This window comes from Rhinichthys klamathensis, unplaced genomic scaffold, assembly GCF_029890125.1.
Source record: "Rhinichthys klamathensis goyatoka isolate OS25496 unplaced genomic scaffold, OSU_Roscu_1.1 h1tg000341l_1, whole genome shotgun sequence".
Lineage (NCBI taxonomy): Eukaryota > Metazoa > Chordata > Actinopteri > Cypriniformes > Leuciscidae > Rhinichthys > Rhinichthys klamathensis.
In genome coordinates this window covers 1,759,623-1,786,353 of record NW_026606855.1, presented here as the reverse complement: position 1 = coordinate 1,786,353, position 26,731 = coordinate 1,759,623, and the positions used below count along the sequence as shown (strand labels likewise).

The window sequence follows — 26,731 nt, the reverse complement described above, 5'->3', positions numbered from 1 at the left end:
TGTTTTAAAACACTGATAATAATCTGAATTTTTTTAACAGCAAATCATCATATTAGAGTGATTTCTGAAGGATCATGTGACACTGAAGACTGGAGTAATGATGCTGACAATTCAGCTTTGATCACAGGAATAAATTACACTTTACTATATATTCACATAGAAAACAGTTATTTCATAATATTTCACAATATTACTATTTATACTGTATTTTTTATTAAATAAATGCAGCCTTGCTGAGCAGAAGAGACTTCTTTCGAAAATATTTCAAATCTTAATGACCTTAAACCTTTGTACGGTAATGTAAATATATATATATAGCCTAAACTAAATTGTCTAAAGCTATTAAAATTATGCACATTTTTATTCACTATTGAAATTGAATCATTAACTTCTCTATATTATACATGATTTTGTTTTATACACTCACATTAACACAAGTACATTTTTGAAAGTTTTATTAGAAAACTAATAGAAGAGATCTAGTCCCGATATGCAAATGAAGGTTAACAGTTGATCTCTATGGGCCTCTTCCCAAAATCAGAGGAAAAGACATAATAATAAACTAATAGAAATATTAATATTTAAATATAAAATACATAATATTGAAATATATTTATTTATTAAAAAAACATCAGTACAATTTTATTTCAAATCATGCAAAAATATTACCAATGTACAAATTTGCTTCACTTTTTCTGAGACCAGCTGGACATTTTCTAAGATGTTAATCATCCAAATGTTCCTCTCCTTCACTGAAGCACTGGATATTCATATTCAACACATTTGATAATGCTCCTAATGATTGACAGATGCAGCAGCCAATGAGTCCAGAGTGAAAATGTGCTGCTGAATCTGATTGGCCGTGGGCTTGAGGGCCCAGTAGAGTCTCTGCAGCGCTTGCACGTCCTCTAGAGCATTATGGGCCGCGTATGAAACTCCCAGGAGGCTCTTAACCAGGCTCTCCTGCTTGAAGCTCTGAAGGCCGCTGTCTTTGAGAAGCTGTCGGGCCAACGGAAGAGTGTCCACGAATCCACCCAGGTGTTTCTGGAAGTCTGACCTAAGGCTGAACTCATCCAGTGCTCTGGCCAGAACAGGACAGTCGAACCTGCGGATGTTGTGACCCACCAGGAGCGGCCGACCCAACATCTGGAGGAAGGTGATGAAGGAGACCAGGGCTTCTCGGAGAGAGCTGGTGAGAACCGGCCTGCGGTGGAGAAGCAGACGCTGGCGTCTCACACTGAAACCTGTGATCCTGGAAGCGCCGGGTTGCATCGGCCGACGAGGAACCATAAAGAGGTTGAAAGTGTGACTCCCACTCACTGCCGCCAGCTGGACCAGGTCACAGGAGCGGTCTGGAGATTCAGAACATGTGCAAAAAGCATACCGTCAAACCAAAAATTATTCAGACACCAGATATAATTTGGGATTTTTTTTTACTAGTGTGTGAACTACACTATAGTTCATTTATGTAAGTGAGGAGAGCAAAATAAAGTAAACTGTGACATATTATACCCAGAAATACAGTGACTACCAGTGCAATTTATAAAAATTTAGGACCAAAAATGATTCAGACACTTTGACCTGATCATGTTTTGCTGAAGTGTTTTTTCTTTTTACACACAGACTGAACAACATGAAGCATTGCTTGGTCACTGGTTGAGCTAAACTGGTATTATCTAATTGTGTAGTTAAATTTAACAGCAGACAGATATTCAACATAATTCATGTGTGAGACAGTCTAATAATGATGGACAAAACCAGTGAAATATCAACTGAGTTTGTCATATTTTATTACCATTTTCTAAACTATAGCGAATAAACTGTGATAATGTGAGAAATGTTTTGGTTTGACTGTGTATATACACACAGCACATTAGTTGGGGACATTTAACATTTAATATTATTGATCTGCCTTACTTAAGGTGGACGTTGACGCAATTTCTTTTAGAAACAAACTTTGTTATATTGTTTTCATGTTATCACTGTGAAGCGCTTTGATACAATCTGTATTGTAAAAAGCGCTATATAAATAAAGGTGACTTGACTTGACAGCACACAGGCAAAAGTTTGGAAACATTACTATTTTTAATGATTTTGAAAGAAGTCTCTTCTGCACATCAAGCCTGCATTTATTTGATCAAAAATACAGAAAAATCTGTAATATTGTGAAATATTATTACAATTTAAAATAACGGTTTTCTATTTGCATATACTTTAAAATATAATTTATTTCTGTGATGCAAAACTGAATTTTCAGCATCATTCCTCCAGTCTAAAGTGTCACATGATCCTTCAGAAATCACTCTAATATGATTTATTATTATATCAACGTTGGAAACAGTCGTGCTGCTTAATATTTTTTTATAACCTGTGATACTTTTTCATGATTCTTTGATGAATAAAAAGTTTTTAAAAATAGAAATCTTTTGTAACATCATACACAGTTCAAAAGTTTGGGGTCAGTATTTTTTATTTATTTAAGAAATTAATACTTTTATTCAGCAAGGATGTGTTAAATTGATTTTTTAGAGTGGCAGTAAAGATTTATATTGTTAGAAAAGATTTCTATTTTAAATAAATGGTGTATTTATGCATCAAGGAATATCACAGGTTATAAACAAATATTAAGCAGCACGACTGTTTGCATTGATAAGGTTGATAATAAATCATCATATTAGAATGATTTCTGAAGGATCATGTGACACTGAAGACTGGAGTAATGATGCTGAAAATTCAGCTTTGCGTCATAGAAACAAATTATATTTGAACATATATTCACATAGAAACCCATTATTTTAAATTGTTACAGATTTTTCTGTATTTTTGATCAAATAAATGCAGGCTTGATGAGCATAAGCGACTTCTTCATAATATTTTAAAGACTAGGATTTGAGAATATGATTCCTAAAAATTATGTAACCATAAGTAACTTTTGTTGTCAAAACTGAGCAGAGACGAGCATGAAAGCTTCATTCATACATTCGTTTACACATTTCTCATGGTTAATAAGGAATTGGTTTATAAAATCACATACCCAGACCAGTTGTCTCTAAATCAAAGAACACAGTACAAGGTGGATGCTGAGAGCTAGAATCCATTACTCATTTTAAACTAATCGGATGTTGCTTTTCCGTCTGGTCTACTATGTTGAATGTTTGGATCATGAATATTAATTACGGTGCGACGTGACGTTTGTCAGTAGTCCAAACTGATTGGCTTAAAGGCGTACGTCAGTAGGCGGTCGCTAATCCACAGGCGAATGAACGAACGCTTATGAGGGCGTGTCCTATTCAAAATAATGTTCAGTGATTGGACGCTCCTAACAAGAACGTCACCACGAATTAATTCATATTCATGTTATAAGCCTTCTACATTAAACAGCGACATCAGGCGGACTGGTGATACCTCGTGTATTTGTAAAAGAGTTAATATACGATTTTTGGTGTATATATTATGTTTTTTAAAGTATTTCAAAATCACACAAATGTGTTTTTTCTTTTAAATAAAACAAATTTGATCTATTTTTTTAATCAGCACTTTTATTTTGAAAAGTGGCTCCAGTGATTTATTTGCGGGCTAGAATAACGCGCGCGCCCGTGCATGTTTATGCCATCACCCCTGCAGATCACCCCCATAATTCGTGCACGTCTGAACATTAACACACGCTGCTTCTGGCTCTCGCTTTAGATCTTGTGTTTGAAGCTACAAAGGCATATTGAGAAATCACGCGTGGGTTACCCTACATCTCCGTGTTTTTGGTAAAGGATTCATTGTCTCAGGGTAAGTAACGTTTCATCAATTCATATTCAATAAACAGGGCTGTTGTATTGACAGATTATTACTTATTTACATAGTATTGCATCTTGCTATCTATGCTTTGCATTATGTATATGTATGTATATAAACTATTGAATTCGATATATATATATATATGGAATTCAATGTTTTATATACATATATACACACATACACATTAATATATATAAATATACAGGTGAAACTCGAAAAATTAGAATATCGTGCAAAAGTCCATTTATTTCAGTAATTCAACTTAAAAGGTGAAACTAATATATTATATAGACTCCTTACATGCAAAGTGAGATATTTCAAGCCTTTATTTGGCATAATTTTGATGATTATAGATTACAGTTTATGAAAACCCCAAAATATTGTGAAAAGGTTTTCATATCTGTAAGCCATAATCATCAAAATTATACCAAATAAAGGCTTGAAATATCTCACTTTGCATGTAAGAAGTCTATATAATATATTAGTTTCACCTTTTAAGTTGAATTACTGAAATAAATGAACTTTTGCACGATATTCAAATTTTTCGAGTTTCAACTGTATATATATATTAATGTGTATGTATATATATTTTAATGCGTGTGTGTGTGTATATAATGATGATTATATAATATGTATTTTGCATCACTAATAAATTTTTTTTACATCTTATTTATTTTCATGTGTTTCAGAATCATGGCTTCTCAGGTGAGGCAGAACTTCCATCAGGAGTGTGAGGCGGCCATCAACAGACAGGTCTACCTGGAGCTGTACGCATCATACGTCTACCTGTCCATGGTGAGAGAGCAGGCGTTTATTATACGAGTGATCACTAATGATTAGGTCTGTATTATTATAATGAATAGTCTTCAGGGGTTTCATATTTACATTGCTTATTTACATTTGTATATAACATGCTGTACATACACATATTGTCTATTTTGTCTATTTATATTTTTATCTGTGGAAGCTTCTGTCACCAAGACAAATTCCTTGTATGTGTAAACATACTTGGCAATAAAGCTCATTCTGATTCTGATATGGGTTCATGGTTGACTTTTCTTCTCTCCAGGGTTATTATTTCGACAGGGATGACAAGTCTTTGCCCAATTTTGCTAAGTTTTTCCACGAGCAGTCTAAGGAGGAGAGAGAACATGCAGAGAAGCTGATGAGTCTGCAGAACCAGAGAGGAGGACGGATCTACCTTCAGGACATCAAGGTACGGGACAGATCAAGCCAGTTAGAAGCTCGTCAGCTGGAGGATATGAGCATTTGTTATGTGTGTGTGTGTGTGTGTGTGTGCAGAAGCCGGATCGGGATGAGTGGGGCAGTGGTCTGGAAGCGCTGGAATGTGCTCTGGCTCTGGAAAAGAGCGTAAATCTGTCGCTACTGGAACTGCACAAGGTCGCGACTCAACACAACGATCCACATGTGAGTACACAACAAATAAGGTCACGACATTTCAAAATTAGCGATTAACTGGGTTATCTTCAACCAAAGCTAAACCATTACAAAACATTGTTGTTTTAAACTGGAATAAATGTAAACTGAAATGAAATATGTAAAAATAAAAAAATTAGTTAACATTTATTTTATTTCAAATAATAAAAATGGTTTTAACTTTAGTTAACGATAACACTGTTAATCACTCATTTTAATTACTTAATAAAATATTTTTAAAAGACTTAACTTATTTTATTTAACTTTCATGCAATTTTAAGTTCTACAATAACTAAAATTGAAATATATAAACATAAAAAAATAGAACAATAAAATGACAAAAACACACAACAAAAGTACTGAAACTAAAATATGAAAATGGAAAATATAAAACTCAAAATATGAATAAAACTATAATTGTATATTAATTATAAAAAAAATCTTTTTTACTATGAATTATTTAATAATCACATGTCTGGAAAAGTCATGGAAACGATAGTTAATATAAATTATAAACCACTTCATTGGTTATAAATTTTTTCTTTGTTAGAAATGATTTTTGAAAATCCTTCTGAAGTAATCACTCCTGCCATGGAAGTTCTTCAAGTCGATAAGTTTGGGGACCTTGATGATTTGACTGTTAACGTGTCCAAAAAATGAATGAGTTCTTTATTGTAAGAGATGTGAGTTTTGTTCCTCAGTTTTTCAAATGGGAGTTACCCAGAATGCCAAATCAGCCGGCTGGAAATAGACCTAATTTATACATTCAATCATGTCCTGTTGGGAGGGTTTGAGCTCAGAGTGATAGTTTAGGATCAGATCTGTCTGTGTGATCTCATAGTCTGACCCTAGATCAGATCGTGCCTGTAAAGAGTTTAACTGCATGTAGAAACCATAAAGTAAAATCACCACCTGTAATTATGCAACTGATTGTTAGTGGGAAAGCAACTCAAACCTGTTCTGAAGTCAATGGCGCAGTATTATAAATTTTTTTTGTTATTTAATATGAGCTTATAGGCGGGTCACAACACGCATACACTCTGCTTATTACACACACACAGCACAAAAATGGTCACAACACGCATATACTCTGCTTATTACACACACAGCACATTGCTTATTGCCACATATTAAAAATAAAAGGATTACAATGTAAAAGATTATTATTGTGTACATAAAGATATGGGGAATCCGGCTTGTCCCGTAGATGGTCTGAGCTTTAACCTCACACACACACACACACAGCTTTAACCTCACACACACACACACACACACACACACACACACAGCTTTAACCTCACGCATGAGCAGATCCGTTTCTTCCCTAGAGAAGCATTCAGTTTTTCCCCTTGCAAATTCATCATGTAAATAGCGAATCCGCCACTGGCCTTTAAAGGGAATGGGAGATGAGACTATTGGCAATAGTCAGAGGACCCAACGAGTCAATGTATAGAAAAATAATGTAGGAACTAGATTTTCTTTCAAATATACTTATAAATACCCTACAGAAGCTTCTGGAGTCGTTTTTGTGAGAAACATGTACTTCCGCATCTGAAAATGGGCGTGACGGGCGTGAAAAAAATGATGCGATGTTGGGGGGGAAAAGCCGCTCACTTTATCTACTAAATTGGTGCCCTTATGTCGTTTTAAAACATTTTAAAGGGTCATGAAACCCCCCTCTATCAGCTCAAGTCTAGCTCATAATCTTTTTGAAAAATGCAACTTAAATGGGCGTGGATGGCTGTGAGAAGAAGGGAGGGAGTGGGTGTGGCACGGCAGGGGAGAGGGGGAACTGTCATCAGCCAGCAGTGTTGCCAGATGTACGATAATTATCGTATTTGTACAATAATTTTGACCTCTGTACAATGTACGATCAATAATGAACAATAATCTCAGAGTTTTCAGTTGTTCGTCCAAACACACATCCTACCGCTTCTCTCTCTGACCCCGAATCATTTCGCAGGCTCGCCTGCCTGCACGTACACACACACACAACACGGTGTCGCCCGGCCCGCACGTCAACACTACACATTCACAAGTCTCCCGCATTAAGCATACAATTGATATATTATCGAAATATCTAAAATGTTCATAACGACCGCTTATTTAACAAAAGGCAAGTAAAATGACCAGGGTTACATTTTAGACACACACTCTGAAGGGATAGAAAAGTCCTCAGGACTTGGTACCGCATTACTCGCAAGACGTAACTTGCATTGGTCATCGACAAGGCCGAAGTCCACCATTCTCCAATTCTCGAAGCTCTCTCGGGTAAAATGTTTGCAGCACTTGCGTCCCATGATGGTCTCTCTCCTTTACTAACGTTACGCGATATCACAGTTTGACATGTCTGTGGAAAGATCCACGTGGTGTCATGAATAATTAAGAGACCGTGTCTTCTCATAGGATATAAAAACTCAGTCTCATTAATAATTATGAGAGACCGATGAGTCATCAACGCACTACACTGTGCACTGCCACGTCACAGCATGAGATGAAGATTTTAGTATATATACTAAAATCTTCATCTCAAATAATCAAATCTTCATCTGGAAAAAACTCAAATTTAACCATTTTCACCCTACTATGAAATCTAACAGATGCTAACTAGGGGTGGGGGGAAAAATCGATTCTTAGATGCATCGCGATGCGGACGTGGACGATTCTGAATCGATTCACAATTGTCAAAAATCGATTTTCCAAAAAAAAAAAAAAAATTTAGAAATATATTTATAATAACGTAATATTGACGGAACGCGAAAGACGGAACTCTGAAGCGCGGAAGTGCAGTGGTCGGACCGTCTGTGGCGTGCACATAACAGACGCGGACGCGATGGCTGAGCGCCAAATCCAAACACCCTCCTCGTTAAAAGCTGACGTGTGGAAATATTTTGGCTTCTGAAGTTGAAGGGGGAAAGGAGCTGGACAAGAGCCACACTAGTTGTAAGCTTTGTAGAGTAAAACTAAAATATTTCGGAAACAAGACACATATGAGAAGCCATATGACACGTTTCCAGCCAGAGGAGGAAAAACACTCGGCTGTAACGTTACCGGTCGTTGTTATATTATTAATTTACTACAAATATGCTGCTGCTAGTTCAGACACACATGTATTTTCCTGTTGGTTCTTTGCAATGTTAATAAAATATATTGTACGTTAATTCTTTATGGGTCATTACTTTGTACTTTTAAAGCAAAGTATTTATAGTCACACACACACAAAAAAAAGATTCTGATAATCGATTTAGCATCGAATCGCAGCCCTCTGAATCGTAATCGAATCGAATCGTGAGGTGCCTAGAGATTCCCACCCCTAATGCTAACATTGTCTTCAATGTTGTTCAACACACATACCTCTGTTAAAATCTCAGAAAATTTGGTTTAGGGTTTCATGACCCTTAAATCCTGCATTAACTTTTCATATGGTATTTTCATACAAGGTTATAAATTAATTTTGATTTTTTTTTACCCGCAATATGCTCTTTAAGAGAATAGGGACGACCCTTTGAGACCATGCGCCGGGACTGCCGACCATTTTTCCCGTCGTTAAACTGGCAAAAGTGGATTCGGACACACCCTAAAGTGCACTTAAAAATCCTTAAAACAGGGCCCTATATGTTTGTGAACGTGTCTGATGTGCTCTCCGTCGCTCTCTCACACCAGGTTTGTGATTTCCTGGAGACGCATTACCTGGACGAGCAGGTGAAGTCCATTAAAGAGCTGTCCGACTGGGTGGGCAGCCTGAGGCGTATGGGAGCTCCTCAGAACGGCATGGCCGAGTATCTGTTCGACAAGCACACTCTGGGGAAGAAAAGCTCTTAGACAGTCAGTGTCTCCTGTTTATGAGGAAACCAGTCAGTCAGCCAATCATAGTCATGCTGGAAACCCTGCTGTAGTTTACTAGAGATTCTGCCCGAACCTTTGATAAGCCATTGCTATAGCCAGGGTTCGAATTACACATTGGCCTTGTTCATTACAAACAGTGATATATGTATATATACTATTATAGTATTGAACTCTAGGGATGCACTGATATGAACATTTTGGCAGATAACCGATAATTATTTGTATTTGAAAGCCGATAACCGATATTTTGGCCGATAAATCTAAATTTTTATATAATTTTTGAGAGCCTGATCACAAAAACAAAAGTCTCACCATTAAAAGCCATGTCTCAAGCACACAATTATTATGTTCTTATTGTAATTTTATGTAGCTTATGTGACCGACATGTTGCACTGAACTGTATTTTCCTTTTTGATGCGATTTCAATCGTATTTCAAGCAATTCAAAACTAGGGCTGGTTATTGACACAAATTTCACAATTCGATTCGTTTTCGATTCACAAGCTTGCAATTCGATTCGATTCAATATTGATTATTTTGGATATCAGGTACAATACATGGCAAATTTTCTCAAGGAAAACAAATCTCTTAACTAATGCTGTAAACTATGGGAGTCAGTTGTAGCCTACTAGTCTTCATTAGCCTACTATAATATTGAAGGTAAAAAATAACTGATTTGTAGCTATACAAACACTTAAATTACACTTATTTATTTTTATAATAATAAAGTTATATGAAATATAAACATTTAAATGGTGGCTGTCATAAAAACTTGCCAGATTTATTCAAACATGCATTAAATATCGAAGAACATTAAAAATTATAATGAATATGTAATATGGTGCATATATTTAGCAAAATGCTCCTCTTTAGAGTTAATTTTTCTAGCTGACTAACGAGTTTATGGTCACATATGGTTTTTCTGAGGTAAATGTGACGTTACATGACATTGTTTTACTGACGTCTTTCCACGGTTGAAACACTGATTGAGCGATTCCATGTGACATGATACGGATTTCGATAAGTTGTACTCTATCTTTTAACACACTTTCAGACGTTCATTCATGTTTATTTGGCGCTGTAACTGGTATTATTAAGGCGGAAGAGAAGATCATGTGCGCTCCGCGCTGCTGCTTCTCTTGAGCTGAGCTGAGCCAGAGCGATCTCACGCCACAGCGCCAAAACGGTATTTATGTTTTTGAATTTCGTAAGAAAATTGACGTAATTTGAAATTTGAGACTTTATTTAGTAAAGCACAAAGATTATTGCGATTTATTGGATGGGATGCGCGCTACTGTTCCATTCATTCATCAAATGAAAACAGGATGACTAATCGATTCTTGAGATTTAAGAATCGATATCGGTTCGTAAAAATGAGAATCGATTAATATCGAGAAATCGCTATTTTTTACCCAGCCCTAATTAAAAACCATAATGTTGATCAGTGCACATCTTAAGTGTCTCAGCTGAAGGAAATAATCCATTATTTATCGGCTTTAATACATCGGACAAAATTTCTTATCGGGCCGATAATGATAACAAATTAAAAATGAACATATGTCGGCCGATGCTGATATGGTGGCCGATATATCGTGCATCCCTTATGAACACAACATTTCAAATGCAATTGACAGATAAACTGTGTGCTCCTATTTCAGTGTTATGTGGATGTCTTCAGCAAACAGTTTGCCTCGTACATTCAGATTAACAGTGTTAAAGAGGGCAAGTGTCATCATTCAACTGAACTGTGTATATGCAATTTAAACGCATTATGTTCTTCGCCCATGCAATAAATGCACATCCCTGAATGTGTGCCGTTCAATATCGTATTTAATTCATCACTCAGGCAAAGATAATGGTATGACCAATTTCTGATTTAAAATCAGTCTGAGCTAGAAACGTATCTTCATATTTACTGGTAAGGCTTCATACTTCTTTCTTTGACCAACATCTATTCGCACCCTGGCTATAGCCCAAATACCATATACACGCTTTAATTTTCATTTAGTGCTTTAATTATATGCAATATTCTATATGTAATAATCATTCAAACTAGTTGATCTCAATAAAAATGACTAAAATGAGTGAAGTTGTCTGTGTCTTTCTTTTAGACAGAACTGTATGTATTAGGTTTTCACTGGCAGGAAGTAACAAGGAAGAAAAGGTGACCACAATAGTTCAAAGGATGACATTTGAGAATAATCATGCATAATTAATGAAGTTTAAGAATAGATGCATAATTTATGAAGCTTTTCCCGGCTAAGTGAAAGTGAGTCAGCAAAAAAATACTAATCTAGATCGATAACAACCTAAAATTGAACAAAAATAGCTAACTCATTTCTGTTCAGTTTAATTTTAAGTAGTAAATAACCGAAACTCAAATAAAAATTAATAAAAAAAAATAGATCTAAAAAAAACGTCTAAAACAACAACAAAAATAATACTCAAACTAAAACAAATATGAAAACAACAAAAAAACTATAATAGTATATTAATGATACTTAAAATGACACACAAAAAGTGACTTATTAATCACAGGCCAAGAAAAGTCATGGAAATGTATATTCCTAGCCAAACTATATAGCTAACTATAAACGTTCTGCAGTAAAATCAAGCCGAAAGTGAACAAGGCATTGATTTGACCCCTTTTTCACCTCATTCAGAGAATTAAGAATCACACCAAGTCAGTGTAAAGTTGGTACAAAACACTTTAATTCTGTTGCAATCCCATGATGCATTGTGTTTGGGAGGTTTGTTCTGCGTCAGTGGCTGTTTGCATGAAATCAGGACATTTTCTTTAACATAATTTGGTTTTCAATATCAAAAAAGCATGCAACAATGTTTATGCAAATGAGCAGTGGCGACTACCAATGACAGTGACAGTGGCGATCACATGACCTATTTCTTGAGAGATACAGGCTGCATCCAAAATCGCATAATGTCTGAGTAGCTACTTCATTGAATAAGTACATCTCTGTGATGGCGTTGTATAGTATGAGTTTTAGTATGATTGTGAACATACTACATTCATCATATGTTGTCATTGTCATGTGACTTCATTCACAAATCCTCTTCCGTGACCTCATGGGATAGTATGCACACTTCAGAAATAGTAAAGTCACATCAAGTACTTTTCGTCTACTGTTTTCTGCTTACTAAAGTAATGAAGTATTTAGGATGCAGCCAGTAGTCGAATATAGACAAGATGGAGAAGATCAAGTGGTTTTACTGATCTACATGATTTATCTCTGCCCACATACAGCAATATCCACCTTATTCCTACGCTTCATGACGCTTTGTGCGAATTATGAGTGTAACTTCCGTTAAGCTGTAAACAATCAGTGAAAGGCTCGCTCTATGAACGCAATACGTTAAAAAAGTGTCACAATGAGATGACATTAATCGACTCACCCTTCAACCATCGAACATTAAAATGAAATTTAAAAGTTTAAAATAATCAAGAAGGTCAACAGACCAAAAATAGCCCCAAACACACGAGTCTTTGGTTAAATATCACTGTAGTAGGCAAATATATTGTATAACAAGCCTTAATCAAAAATGTTCATTAACTTCAGCATTACGTGACACTATATCAAAGTGATTTCCGTCATTTTGACAGATTATAAATTGCATTTACCAGTGAAAACAAACCTGGAAAGAAACGTGAGGATTTAAGGAGAATAACGGGAGATTCTTCGTGTATTCCAGTGAATTATTATCGTAAATTAAATTCGGGAGAACAGACCACAAATGTGCCGTATATGTTGTACTTTTTTCATACTTTTACAGCGGATTGCAAAGGAAAAAATAAAAACCATCATGAGGAAAAGAAAGCAGCGACTGAAAAGAGCTCTTGCCATAGATATTCTTGTTATAACATGTCACGTTAAAATACCAAGTGTAACGTTATTCTCATGATGTCTGGAAATAAATCATGAAGGAAAATTGACAGCTCATCCAGTCAAACTGACGGATCAGGTTTATTTGTAGGACAACCTTATGATTTGAAATGATTCGTTTCAGCCTTTTTGTATGGAAGTTCCCCAAACCGGAAGTGCCACCCATAATTCAAAACGCAGTAAGCTCGTCAGGAATAAGGTGGATAATAAAAAATAATGTGTGGAAACCATGTCAGAAATTGAATCAATTGTGCATGTTATGATTCATAATGCAGTTTCTCCTCCAGAACATGAATTTAACGGCAACATATGTTGTGTTTTTGGTAGTGTTTATGAGGTTTCTTAAATTTCCCAAAACACATCTGTAAGCCGTCTCTAAACCAGCCTGAAGAGCGACCTCATGCTGGTCTAAGCTGGTATTTTCCACCTAATTTAAGCCGGGTGCACGCGATTTTGGCCACGATTTAGCCGTCTGAGACTAATTTTGCAAATCCTAAAGATTCCTCTGATCCTAGGCTAAAATCTGAAGTCTTTATCGTTAGTTTGACGTGTTCACGAGAGCCGATTCATGAGCGTTGCGCTCTATATCTATATGCGATCTATATAGCAGAATTTCTGGCGGTGTCAGAAGATTTGACTCTCAGTCCTGCAGTGTGACTTCTACGACGACGACCGTCAAATCGTCTTTGTTTTTCCAGAAAAGCCATGGCCAAAATTAACGTTTGAGACTTCTTTGTAGCCACCATTTCAATCCCGCGTGTAACACAGCTCACATCACAGAACGCGTCATCGATTAATAAGGTAAAACTCCGGATGAATTTTCTTGCATGCGTCCATTTTTAACGTGTCTTGACAATCTGTACTCTAGTCAAGACTCAAGACATGTGTCTAATGACATTAACAACTGAGATCTTACAGTGTGACATGGTTTACAGCGAGGATCATGTTCGTAGAGTCTGACAAGGAACAATCATAAATCGCAGTGTGCACTCGGCTTTAGAGCGGTTCCCTCGTTCTCAGCGCAACACCCAACAGATCCCCCTCAGCCAATGAGATGCCAGAGTCGTTGGGAGAGTTGTGCTGATTGGCTGTCGGCTGAGTCGCCGTGGGGCTTGTGTTGACGGGATTGGCTGTGCTTGCGGTGGTGCTTCTGCTGATTGGCCAGGGGTTGTTTGCCGTACCGTTGATGTTTGTTGTGGTCGCCGCGTTCATGCTCCCAGAGCTGGCGGTGTGGATCGGCCAAGATTGAGGAGACGGAGAAGGAGACGTGTCTAACGAGAGACGTAAAGGCAGGGGACGTCTCGATGGCAAGACTTGAACGGGCCGTACTTTGGTTAACAGCTCGGGCACAGGGTCTGGGAATGAGAAAGCTGGTCCTGAATGTTCTCCAACCCAAGGGAAAGCGGAGGAAGGAGGCGCGGGTGTGTCGGGAGGAGCCAGGACTTGTGATCCCACCATTGGTTGCGCCAGTGAGCTGGAGCTGTCGTGAGCTCGTCGTGGTTTCGAGCGAGTGACAGGCGGAGGGATGCAGTGGATGGGCGTCTGAGGACAGCTGTAGAACCCAGGTCTTTCGTAAAGAGGCATTGAGGAGAAGGCGTCCTCGGCCATGTCGGCGTCCCGGGAATGGTTGGGCATCGGAGCGCTCTCGGGATGGAGGTAAAGGGGGAAGCGAGAGAAAGGGGCGCGGGGACGCCGACGCAGGAGCGAGACTCGGGACGTGGGAGTCGAGCGAGGGAAATTGTTCGACTGGACGCCCAGAAGACGACTCAAGCTGCCCAGGAACGGAGTGGAGTGATTGGCCTCCTCGTGCTCCTTAATCTGCTCCAGATTGTGCTGGAACTCCATGTCCTCTTTGGGAACGCTGAGAGACAGAGAGAGACAACCTTGTGAACGTGTTTTTACCCCACAACTGACCTTGAGGATCTACTGTTACAATACAATATCATTCATATGTGACCCTGGATCACAAAACCAAGTCTCAAGTCGCACGGGTATATTTGTGGCAATAGCCAACAATACATTGTACGGGTCAAAATTATCGATTTTTCTTTTGTGCCAAAAATCATTAGGATATTAAGTAAAGATCATGTTCCATGAAGATATTTTGTAAATTTCCTACCGTTAATATATAAAACGTTTATTTTTGTGAGTGAATGCAGCACAATTGCGAACATAAATTGAGAACTTTAAAGGTGATTTTCTCAATGTTTAAATTTTTTTTGCACCCAGATATATTTAAATAGTTGTATCTCGACCAAATATTGTCCTATCATAACAAACCATACATCAATGAATAGCTTATTTATTCAGCTTTTAGAGGATGTATACATGTCAATTTAAAAAAATGTACCCATGTGACTGGTTTTGTGGTCCAGGGTCACATTTAGCACGTTTAAAAACAACTGGTGTTGACCAAAGTGCTTTACAAAAGCCAAGGAAACACACAATAAGATAGAAAACACATACAACAGTAAAGCAAAATAAAGAACACTAAAATGGAAACCCTGTGAACTAAGGTAAAATATTGAAGAATAATGATAATCAAGAAATATTGAAAGCAATTGAAAAAAGATACGGTTTCAAGGTGGATTTAAAAATGGACTTAGTTTGGGTGGATCTGATGTAAGGCGGTAGGCTATTCCATAACTTAGGGCCGATGACCGCAAAAGCACGATCACCCCTATTTTAAGTCTAGTTCTAGGAACAGATAGTAGATCTGAGTCTAAGTGATCTTGACTGGGAGGGCGGCTGTAATAGTTCGGATAGGTACAGTGGAGCCTGGTTACGTAAAGACTTAAATAACAAACAAATAACAAAACTTTAAAATCAATTCTGTATTTAACCGCTAGCCAATGAAGCGAGATCAAAACCGGGGTAATGTGTTCACTTTTCCGCTTCCCTTTGAGGCGCCGTGCAGCGGCATATGTTAGACAAAACATGCTTTGAAATCTTAAAAAACATTATCTTTTGACTCATCATCACTGATCAGTGCGACTTGAAAACTTCCTTGTAAAGAAAAACAATAGAGGGTTATCCGCGTGACGTCACCGTCAGCCGGAGTGGCAAAAACACTGCATTTGTTTTCAGTGTGAATGCTGCGATAAACACACAAAACACTTTTAAAATGGGAAAGAGCTTTAAGATTGACTGTACAACTAGATTTGACTGCTGAAAGCTACAGAACAGAGAAGCAAATGAATAACTGGACTCGGGCAGTGAAAGGTGGATTTGCAGTTATCATTTTTATGTCAATATACTGAATTTAGGGGTAAAATTATACCGTATATATTGTATTGTTATATATTGTATTGATAACTCATCATTTAAATATTTACCATTGTAAATTCTGCATAATTGGATGTTTTGAAATAAGCACTGACAAAAAACTATACAAGATTTAGGGCTGGACGATATGACGATATATATAACAATGATTCCTGGTCTTAAAGGTCTTATTTTCTTCCCCTAAATATTCTGTTTCACTAAGAAATGTCACATTACAGAAGTAAAGGTTTGTTTTTCACTGTGCTTTTAATGGCTACAAAATCAAGATAATGTTTTTTTAATGTATTTTTGTGCACCAGAAACGTGCATGTGTGCGCTGTAGTTTTCTATTGGTGGGTTTAAGGTTTAAGTGTGTGTGTGTGTGTGTGTGTGAGGATGTCCATTCACCTGATGTCCAAAGCAGACCCCATGAATGAGGGTTTGCGGTGTTCTGCGCTGGCAGCGGTGTACGGCGGCTGAGGTTCAGATTCATCCCAGTATTTATCTCTCTCAATCAGAGGAACCAGATCATACATCTCATCCACTGACAGCAGAGACACCTGGGAGAAACACACAACCATTCATGTTCGTATAAGCACAGGTGCTTACAAAAAGGATAAATACTTTGGACACTTCTCACACAATTCTGCCATATTATCTCACTAAACTAAAGATTATTCAAAATTTAAGTCTACACTTAAAATTAGTTTTAGCTTGAAAAATGACTCCATTCTCACAAAAGTTTTATTCTACAAAAGGAAAGTCTTCCCTCATGGCGGCCATATATTGTTAATTATTAATATATAAATAATAGGTGACAAATGCATCTGCAAAAAGAGTATTTCTACAATGGCATCAGTAACCGAAGAGTGCAATGCTGCATCTCTGCCAAAAGATGTCAATATAAATTCAATCCATGATGCATATTCAAAATATTTTTTTAGTGCACCTTTAAAAAAAAAAGGGTCAGTAATACACAAATGTAAAAGGAGAAAATTTAACAGAGGCTGCGTCCTAAATTGCATACTTCCCTACTATATAGTAAGCGAAACAGTATGTGACAAAATAAGTGTGTCAATGTACTCATAAAAAAGAGGTACTCATACTCATGATAATGACAACATGGCAGATGTAGTACGTCCGGATTACATTCACACTACACACACTTATACAATATAGAACTTACTTTTTTAGTGCTTGCAAATTAAGTAATTCAAAATAAGTACCTACTCGAGAGAGAGAGAGAGAGAGAGAGAGAGAGAGAGAGAGAGAGAGAGAGAATGCGATTTCGGACGCAGCCAGAGAGATTGTACAACCAGACACAAATCCATAGAACGAGACAGAATGACACAAAGGAGATCAACACACATGTCATTAGTGGGGCTGATGATGTACCTGTAAATTACGGTCCACCAGCCAGTTCGTCTCAAAGTCGTCATCATCCTCCCCAAAAGGGTTAATAAGTTGCTCTGCCACCTGAAAAAAAAAACCACCAATGCAATTATCTTCTGGCTTTTTGTTAAAGATGATGTAGCTACATTGCGTCACTGTGGTGTAACCATTACTAAAGTTGTGTTTCGCTAAATTTGTATGTATAATCAAGTTTTGTATATGTCATGTCAGCTGAGAGGAACACCATATAATTATGCTGAGGTTATTTAACACTAAACAGTCATTTTATTCAATATAACCGGTTATTAGTGAGTGTGAGTGTGAAGTGGAGAGCCAACTTGTGTGAGATCTCACTAATAAGATAGCATTAACACACCTTGAGCCAGCCTGCATAGAAGAAGAACTGCAGTAAGGTGAACACGGGCAGGTAGAAGTCGAGGTTGTGACCCGGATAACCCTGGGCGGGGTCGAGGAACTGTCGACCAATCAGACAAGTCAAAAAGAAACTGTACACTGCCACAGTTACCACCTAGCAGAGAGAACAGGACACACAACCTGCTTAAAATCATGACAAATAAAACACGTATTAATACATTTAATTAATTAATAAAATATACATCAAACATTTCAACCCTTCAGAGTGCACAAATGTCCATGCCAATCAATATGAGGATCATCGCTGCACATTCCAACCAATCAGAGATCACTATTAGCCATTCCAACCAATCAGAGATCACTATTAGCCATTCCAACCAATCAGAGATCACTATTAGCCATTCAAACCAATCAGAGATCACTTTTAGCCATTCCAACCAATCAGAGATCACTTTTAGCCATTCCAACCAATCAGAATTTCCCATTCCAACCAGAGATTAATCAGACAGCAAGTGGGTAGTTAATCATTTAAAAAAAGATTTTAGGTTTTATATAATGTTTGGTACACATAATTTGACATTAATCTTGTGTCAAATATTAAATCAATCAATCAATACTGATTGCGAAAACTCATTGTCACAGGAGACACTACAATATCTGACTGACATCATACAAACTTGATCAATTCAGCTTAGTTTCATTTCAGATTTTGCTTGGATCTATACGGGGAAATTTGAACAACTAGTTTTGTCTACTATTAGAACTAGTAAATGAAGCTAGTCGAGTTTGAAGCATCAAACCTGTGTGTACACGAGAGGCAGGCTGATCCAGTCATAGCCGTACAGCCTCATACACTGAGAGCGCAGTGTGTTCAACTCCTGCCAGGACAAAACCAAAGGAAAACACTATTGTTCACAGGAAGACTTAATGGAGTCCTCAGTTAAGGGTTATTTAAAGTAACTTTTTAGGACTCCTCAAACTGTGCCATCTAGAGTTTCATGACAGAACTTGATATTCATAACACAAAGGGTTAATTCAGGATAATTAGGACATTTTCCCAAACATCTCAATGGCAAAAAAAGTGTCCCAGTTCACCTGAACTAACCCAATACAGTCAGACTCACAGGAGTGATTCGTCTAAATATAGTCTAAAGTATAAGACATACGTTGAGGATGGCGGTCATTGCGACGTCGTTATTGATGCGTCCTTCAGATCGAGCTCTCATGGCCAGACTGACAAACCACATGCAGGGAACCCAGAACTTATTATGAGGCGAAGGCAGTTCCTCTAAATGCCTCAGTTCCTCAGCTGTCATCAGACCTGCAGCACAGGAGAATTTCAGGCCCACAATCTCAATCTGGTGAACCCATGGACGAGGGGCTAGTCTCCAGTCGGCTTTATAATAGGTTCATTTTTAATTCATTGTAATACTGTGTGTGTGTGTGTGTGTGTGTAGTAGTGTATGTTTGTGGTAGTGTGTGTGTGCGCGTGCATGAGTGTGTCTGTGTGTGTGCGCGTGCATGAGTAAGTGTGCGTGTGTGTGTGTGTGTGACAGATGATCCTGTCTGCAGCTCATAATCGTCTGTCTGTCTTCCAGATAACAAAGCTGGTCAGTATCGTGTGTGTGTGTGTGTGTGTTAGTTCACATCTTCTTTTGAGTGTGTGTGTGTGTGTGTGTGTGTGTTCTGGGTAAACAACCAAACCTGATTAGCAGCGCTTGATGAAGACAGTCACTTAATTTGTTAGTCGGCACATAGAGTGTTAACACTCAATTGAGTGTTAAGTAAATCAGTTTAACAGCGGATCTGTTCCACAACCTAGTGCACTCCCTATCTAGTGCACTCCCTATCTAGTGCACTCCTATCTAGTGCACTCCTATCTAGTGCACTCCTATCTAGTGCACTCCCTATGAAGTGTACTCCCTATCTAGTGTACTCCCTATCTAGTGCACTCCCTATCTAGTGTACTCCCTATCTAGTGTACTCCCTATCTAGTGTCTAGTGTACTCCCTATCTAGTGCACTCCCTATCTAGTGCACTCCCTATGAAGTGCACTCCCTATCTAGTGCACTCCCTATCTAGTGCACTCCCTATCTAGTGTCTAGTGTACTCCCTATCTAGTGTACTCCCTATCTAGTGTACTCCCTATCTAGTGTACTCCCTATCTAGTGCACTCCCTATCTAGTGCACTCCCTATCTAGTGCATTCCCTATCTAGTGTCTAGTGTACTCCCTATCTAGTGTACTCCCTATCTAGTGCACTCCCTATCTAGTGCACTCCCTATCTAGTGCACTCCCTATGAAGTGTACTCCCTATCTAGTGCATCTAGTGCACTCCCTATCTAGTGCACTCCTAGTGTACTCCCTATATAGTGCACTCCCTATCTAGAGTACTAGATAGGGAGTACACTAGATAGTACACTACATAGGGAGTACACTAGATAGGAGTGCACTAGATGTGTGTGTGTGTGTGTGTGTGTGTGTGTGTAGCGTGCGTGTGTGTGTGTGTTACAAAAAGAAGAATGACATTTAATACATACCTGTCAACATTTGGTTTTCAAAATCCGGGAGATTTCTCCGGCGGGGGAGGGGGAGGGGGGGGGGGGGGGGGGGTTGGGGTAACTGTACAGCTTGTAACGAATGGAAATAAGGTGTGGCCCCTTTAAGAGCTGTGCGCTCCCTGTTGAACTGTCGGCAGTATTGTATTTTATGTGCCTTGGGCCTCGAACACCCCTCTTACTGTCTATGCGAACACCCCATGAATGCGAGTAATTTCTGTTTGATGCTAATTTTTTTCTTATTTTGTTTATTAAATAACGATGTGGACGGTAGAACGTGTGACAGACAGTTAGGCTACACGAGTTGGATTTGGGAATAAAGTGCGAGTTGTGATGCCAATCGCCTCCGTGTGTCTGTCTGGCCTCTGCATGCAATAACTTCAGTTGTGAGCTATCCCTAATCTTCCTGAAGCGACGCGTTACAAACTGTACTTCAGTTTCATTGCGGGGACACCACCTTCACCTGCCATCATGTCTATCGGCTCGCTTTCGGGTTAAACTTTCCGCGACTACACAACTGGGTTATATGCAACGCATTCTCATCCCAAAGGGTAATATATTGACTCTTTTGACAAAGCGTCTATATCAGGGATAATAATAATAATAATTCATTACATTTATATAGCGCTTTTCTCGGCACTCAAAGCGCTTTACACAGAAGGGGGAATCTCCTCAACCACCACCAGTGTGCAGCATCCACCTGGATGATGCGACGGCAGCCATAGTGCGCCAGAACGCTCACCACACACCAGCTTGGGCAACTTCGGTCCTGGAGGGCCACTGTCCTACAGAGTTTAGCTCCAACCCTGAAAAAATCACCTGCCTGTAACTTTCTAGTAATCCTGAAGACCTTGATTAGCTTGTTCAGGTGTGTTTGATTAGGGTTGAAGCTAAACTCTGTAGGGACAATGGCCCTCAAGGACCGAAGTCGCCCATCCCTGGTCTATATCCAACGCACATGGCACCCTTTAGCGTCAATATAACACGCTTCGGTTTTGGGTAGGTTTAGGTCTGGGGTAGTGTTAGACCACTAGGAGGCGCCATATATCTGCGTCTCATATGACGCTAAAGGGTGCCATGTGCGTTGGATATAGACGCTTTGGCAAAAGAGTCAGTATATTACGCTTTGGGATGAGAACGGGCTGTTATATGTTGCCAGGTTGAGGTGACAAACGGGTTAAAATTGTAAATGGTCTGTGGATTGTTTGAATATACTGCATTTAATACAATCTGGCAACTGGTCAACATTAGACAAACATATTGGTCCGATTATTCATAAAGGAGTTTGGGCCATGCAAATTACGGGAGTTTCCCGGGAGAAATAACAAACCGGGAGGGGTCCGGGAGATAGGGCTAAAAAACGGGAGAAACCCGGGAAAAACGGGAGTGTTGACAGGTATGATTTAATAGCTTCTAATTGACCTAGTTGCCAAGCCTTCATATTTAATTAAATTATTTGCAGATTACACGTAATAAAATAAAACATAGTCATGAAATCATTTGCAATTTGTAAAAGGTAAGTTTGTCCTGAGTTTACATTGTTGTGACCGCCATTAGGGAACGACATGAGGGCAAGTTAGATCATGACAGGATTTTCATGTTTGAATGAACTATTTCTAAAACTGTTGCTAAAGCTCTTGGGAATCTGCTGTAATTCCTTCCTTTCCTCTCTGAGTTTAAATCCCAGACACCGGAGGGTACCGGCACAAAACATGGCTTTAATCGCTGTTCTAGGCCACATTACTTTGCCCAAATCGTTTCCGGAGTGCGGTTTACCTGCTTGAACCAGGTGGCTCATGGTGGGGAAGCGCTTGTACACAGCGGTGCTGATGGAGCGGTAGATCAGGATGCCGGACAGATTAGCGTAACGCATGAGACTCCTGCGAACGAGTCTGGCCCCTTCATCTGCGCCCCGGACGTGTCCACTGACCAGCGCTGACAGGCGGTCCGTCCACGGGACGCTCTCGAACTGACCCCACCAACGAGACACCACAAGAGTCACGTAGAAACCTGCAGGAGTAATGCTGATTTTAGAATATCCTCCTCAAAACCCTTGAACTCAAAGGTTTCTAAAACAAATAATATCCTTGAGTCTGTTTTAACCTGTTTTAAGTGTCACCCCCCTTTTTTTGAATAGACATGAAAATGCACATTTCGAACTTGAATGCTTTGGAATATAGACGTAAGATTGGTCTTGTTTTATTGAAGACATTTGGCAGATTTTTGAAGAAGTGAAATAAATTAAGTGAGACAGAAAAAAAGTTTGAGAAAGTTTGAGTTCATGGAAATGTACAATGTAAACAAATTATTATTCATATTTTATATCAAATATATATTTTCAAAACCTGGGCTACTCTAAAACTGCAGAAAAATCAAAGCCAAAAATTGGAACAAGTTGTGTTTAAAATTTTAGGTTGATATCTCAAATAATGAGCTTTCAGTGAGATTTTGTTTGGGCGCAGTACCGAACGCTTCCACTAGGGCACAACCAGACTCCATTACTGCCTTCATTTCCATGTGTTTTGAGTGATCTGAACCATTATTTCCACAATTTTCATACAATTTATGAAGTAGACATCCTATTCAGAAGTAGTATGGGAAGTTTGGTAGATTTTGATATGAATTCAACCTCTAAGAAACATACAAAGAACACGCATGTGCGTTATAGCTCGGTGCCACATCACAAATGGTGAATTTATATTTAAAAAAAATTCTTTATATTTAAAACATTTTCAGACCTTTTTTTCTAAAATAATTGAATGGATCCTATCTTTTGAACTTTTGGCATGAAAACAAACTGAGGTTTCTACCATTTTTTTTATGATTTTTCATGTTCATCGCTATTTCAAAATAAAGGTCTGAACACGCCTTAGGAGTATGAAAATATTCGTTGCAAATTGATAAATTACGGCTCCTCTGTAATTTATTTTGAAAATCAGTCACCAAATATGGAAACTAGAGATTGTAAGCTTTCAAATGATATATAGTTTGTCAATATTACTTAAGATTTTTACTAAGATATTATTGTTTTTAAAATATTATGTGGGACGGTGACAGTTTTCATTTGACAAAATGTAATATTGTATTGATTTGTGTAGCCTAATTCAATCTCTTATAATGTGTCCGTTTTTTTTTTTTTTTTTAAATCGCTTTTCACTGTTAATGTCTGTATCCTTTCATTCGCAATAAAAAAAAATAAAAAAAATTAGAAATAAAAAAAAACCTGCAGGGCACTTTCATCTGTGAGGACATTCTCATTAAAGACTCGAGTATTGTTTTAATCCGAAGAAAGAAAGCATTTACCCAGAACGAAGGACACCGGGATGAGTTGAGCGTATTGATCACAGTACATGGAGAGCTTCTCAAACATCCTGCGCTGCTCTTCAGTCAGAATACACCTGTCAATCAAACAGCGCTCACTTAAATACCGGCGGCTTTTATTATATAACAATAGTCAAAGTAAAGCCTTTTGACACTGTGGACATTTGAACGATATTCTACACTCATAAACAACACTAGCAAAAATATATGGCCTTAACATGGTTTTTCGGATGGTAACATTTAGATATACCATGGTAATACCATTAAATTATTTTCAGTAACTTGAAGAACAATAAAAATCATGATAAATGGATTTGGTAATCATTTAGTATCGCAGTACATGGTAGTATTATCATGTTTTTTGGACATAGTACAATGGTAACACCATGGTAGGTTATACCATCCCAGTTTTGCAGTATTTTGAAAATACCATGGTATATGCATATGCAACTATTTAGTTCCACAGTATATCAAAGTATCGCTGTATTATCATGTTTTTTTGGACATGTACCATATGACCAAAAGTCATGGTATATATGAATAGCCAATAGTCATTTTTTAGTACGCTGGTAATATTAAAGTATCATAGTATTACTGTTATTTTTACCATTGTATTTTTAAAAATACTTTTTGGAGGACCATATAAAGTTTACCCTTACAAAAAAGTACCGGGGTAGCATCATGGTGCAATTATGGTATCATATGTTACTTTGAAATATACCATTAGTACTGAAATTAATGTACTATGGTATTCTAATGTAGTTACAGAAATACTATACTTATCTACTACTATGGTAAATGTAAAAAAGTAAAGAAACATGGTGATGGCATTCAATTATTTGCATTAGCTTGAAACGTGAATATACCATGGTAATCATTTACTACCATAGTATCAAAGTACCATGGTATTATCATGTTTTTTGGACATGTACCATATTAACTAATGCCATGGCATATTAATAGTAATTATTTAGTATCCTGGTAATATTACACTACGATAGTATTACTATATTTTCAATATACTTTTTTTTTTTTACCATAGTATTCTTTAAAATATTCTTTGAAGTACCAAAAAAGTGCATTGTACAAATGTGACATCTGTAGAGTTGGTTCTGAAATTAATGTATCAGGGTATTTCCATGCAACTACAATACACTTCCTGATATAATATGCTACTACTATGCTAAATATAAAAAAACAACTAACAAATACCACGTCCCCCAAAAAATATGATAGCACTTTTCTGTAAATGCATCTCCTTACAAAAATATACTGTGGCGGTACCATGATGATATCAAATGGTAATATTATGATAATTTTTTATATTTTGGATGTGGTACCATGATATTCTTGGACGTAGAAAAACAAAAAACATGATTTGTAGGTCATTGAATATTCGGGACAGTGCACATTAATGGACAATCTAACATTTCTGTAAAGACTGTAAATTTTCACCTGTAGTCCCGAGGCAGGAAAACAACAACATATAAAATAATGCAACAGTAGAATATGACAATATACAATATCAAGCAAGAAACACATTAGCAGAATACATTGTATCAATAAAATTAGTCAAAATGAGGACATAACTAGGAACTTTTAAGAAGCTGTTTAAGGTGCTTTTTAAATGTACAGTAACTGGGACTGTAAGTCCCAAATGTACAGTAAGTGGGAATATCATGGGAAAGCACCATAAATACCTGTGATAGCATTATTTTACTATAGTAGCACCACTATAGAGGCAGTAAAACTGTAGTAAAGAGGTGAATGATCAGTGTTTACCTGTACGTGACGCTAATAGTGCAGTACATCACAGTGAAGATCAGCAGCTCTGGATACAGCAGCTTATAGATGCTTCCCTTCCATCGCAGCAGGAGACGATAGAAGGTGCCCAGACGCGCGTCTGCGACCTGCTGTGAGTACGTGACCGTCATCTCTGACGAGCCTCACAGCCTTGACCTTTCACCTTCAGTTCTTACAGACAAGGATGGACAGCTACACATGCGTGCTCAGCACTGAATCACAGTGCACACACACACACACACACAGATCACATGCTAGTTTGATGATAGTTAGCATGCAGCAACACCTAAACTGATTGCAATTATATTCAAATGCATGCATGGGTAAAATGAAGCAAAACGAGCTTTAAAAGAGAAACACGAGACTGTGAATCCAATGTAGCAAATGCAACTGCTTACTATTCCTCGTCTGTAGGCCTCAAATGAGAAATAAGCAACTCTACTCACAGCGTGTGATGTTGTGTGAGTTGCCGGAACCGTTAAGAAGGAAGGATGGAGTCGAGGAGAGCATGAGACGCCCACACCTCCGGTCACTTGACCTGCTAATCTGTTTTCCACTAACAAAGAGGCATTGTGGAAAACTGGGGGGTTTGTTAATCTCTGCAAATCTTTCAAAACTCAAAACACAAACACTCACACATATTCATCTCGATCAATAGAGGCATGCATTAATTGCAGTTATGTAATGTAAATATGATGTCCATATTCAACCACTCCTAAATGATGATCCATGAGGAGTTCAGGCTCCGTTAAACACTTTCTGATGGTGAGGCCCTCAGCAGGGTGTTCAGGCTCTGTGTGGGGCCCTCTAGTGGAGGAAATGCCCCGGTGTGTTTCATTAACCCCTGCCTGAACACACGAGCCGGGACTTCGGTCAGGGTTGAAACAACCAACGTGAAGACTTGCAACCGTTCTTGAAAACAGCATCTGAGTGTGTGTTTCACGGGAATGGAGAGACACACATGATCACTGTGGTAAGACTTATTTATCTGATGCGCTCTGTGCTTGTATTTGACAGGGAAAGGACTGAGACTTTGTAATGCATCTGAT

The 26,731-nt window shown here is 38.1% G+C and overlaps 3 protein-coding genes across 3 annotated transcripts; 1 reads left to right on the top strand and 2 right to left on the bottom strand.

Annotated features, from left to right (window-relative positions):
* Positions 1 to 774: 774 nt before the first annotated feature.
* plex9.2 (PML-like exon 9.2) lies at positions 775 to 3,149 on the bottom strand. The gene is made up of 2 exons (XM_056272576.1): positions 3,035 to 3,149; positions 775 to 1,352 (listed from the first exon to the last, which is right to left on the bottom strand). The coding sequence occupies exons 1-2, from the start codon at positions 3,096 to 3,098 to the stop codon at positions 796 to 798; spliced, it is 621 nt and encodes a 206-aa protein (XP_056128551.1). The 5' UTR covers positions 3,099 to 3,149; the 3' UTR covers positions 775 to 795.
* Positions 3,150 to 3,668: 519 nt separating this feature from the next.
* On the top strand, positions 3,669 to 9,221 carry fth1b (ferritin, heavy polypeptide 1b). Its single transcript, XM_056272611.1, has 5 exons — positions 3,669 to 3,780; positions 4,479 to 4,584; positions 4,859 to 5,005; positions 5,092 to 5,217; positions 8,890 to 9,221. The coding sequence occupies exons 2-5, from the start codon at positions 4,483 to 4,485 to the stop codon at positions 9,046 to 9,048; spliced, it is 534 nt and encodes a 177-aa protein (XP_056128586.1). The 5' UTR covers positions 3,669 to 3,780; positions 4,479 to 4,482; the 3' UTR covers positions 9,049 to 9,221.
* A 4,721-nt stretch (positions 9,222 to 13,942) lies between these two features.
* On the bottom strand, positions 13,943 to 25,848 carry best1 (bestrophin 1). The gene is made up of 9 exons (XM_056272588.1): positions 25,662 to 25,848; positions 23,862 to 23,956; positions 22,335 to 22,568; positions 19,168 to 19,322; positions 18,802 to 18,879; positions 18,003 to 18,155; positions 17,630 to 17,710; positions 16,643 to 16,794; positions 13,943 to 14,831 (listed from the first exon to the last, which is right to left on the bottom strand). Exons 1-9 carry the CDS (start codon positions 25,811 to 25,813, stop codon positions 13,967 to 13,969), a joined length of 1,965 nt encoding a protein of 654 aa, XP_056128563.1. The 5' UTR covers positions 25,814 to 25,848; the 3' UTR covers positions 13,943 to 13,966.
* Positions 25,849 to 26,731: the final 883 nt, after the last annotated feature.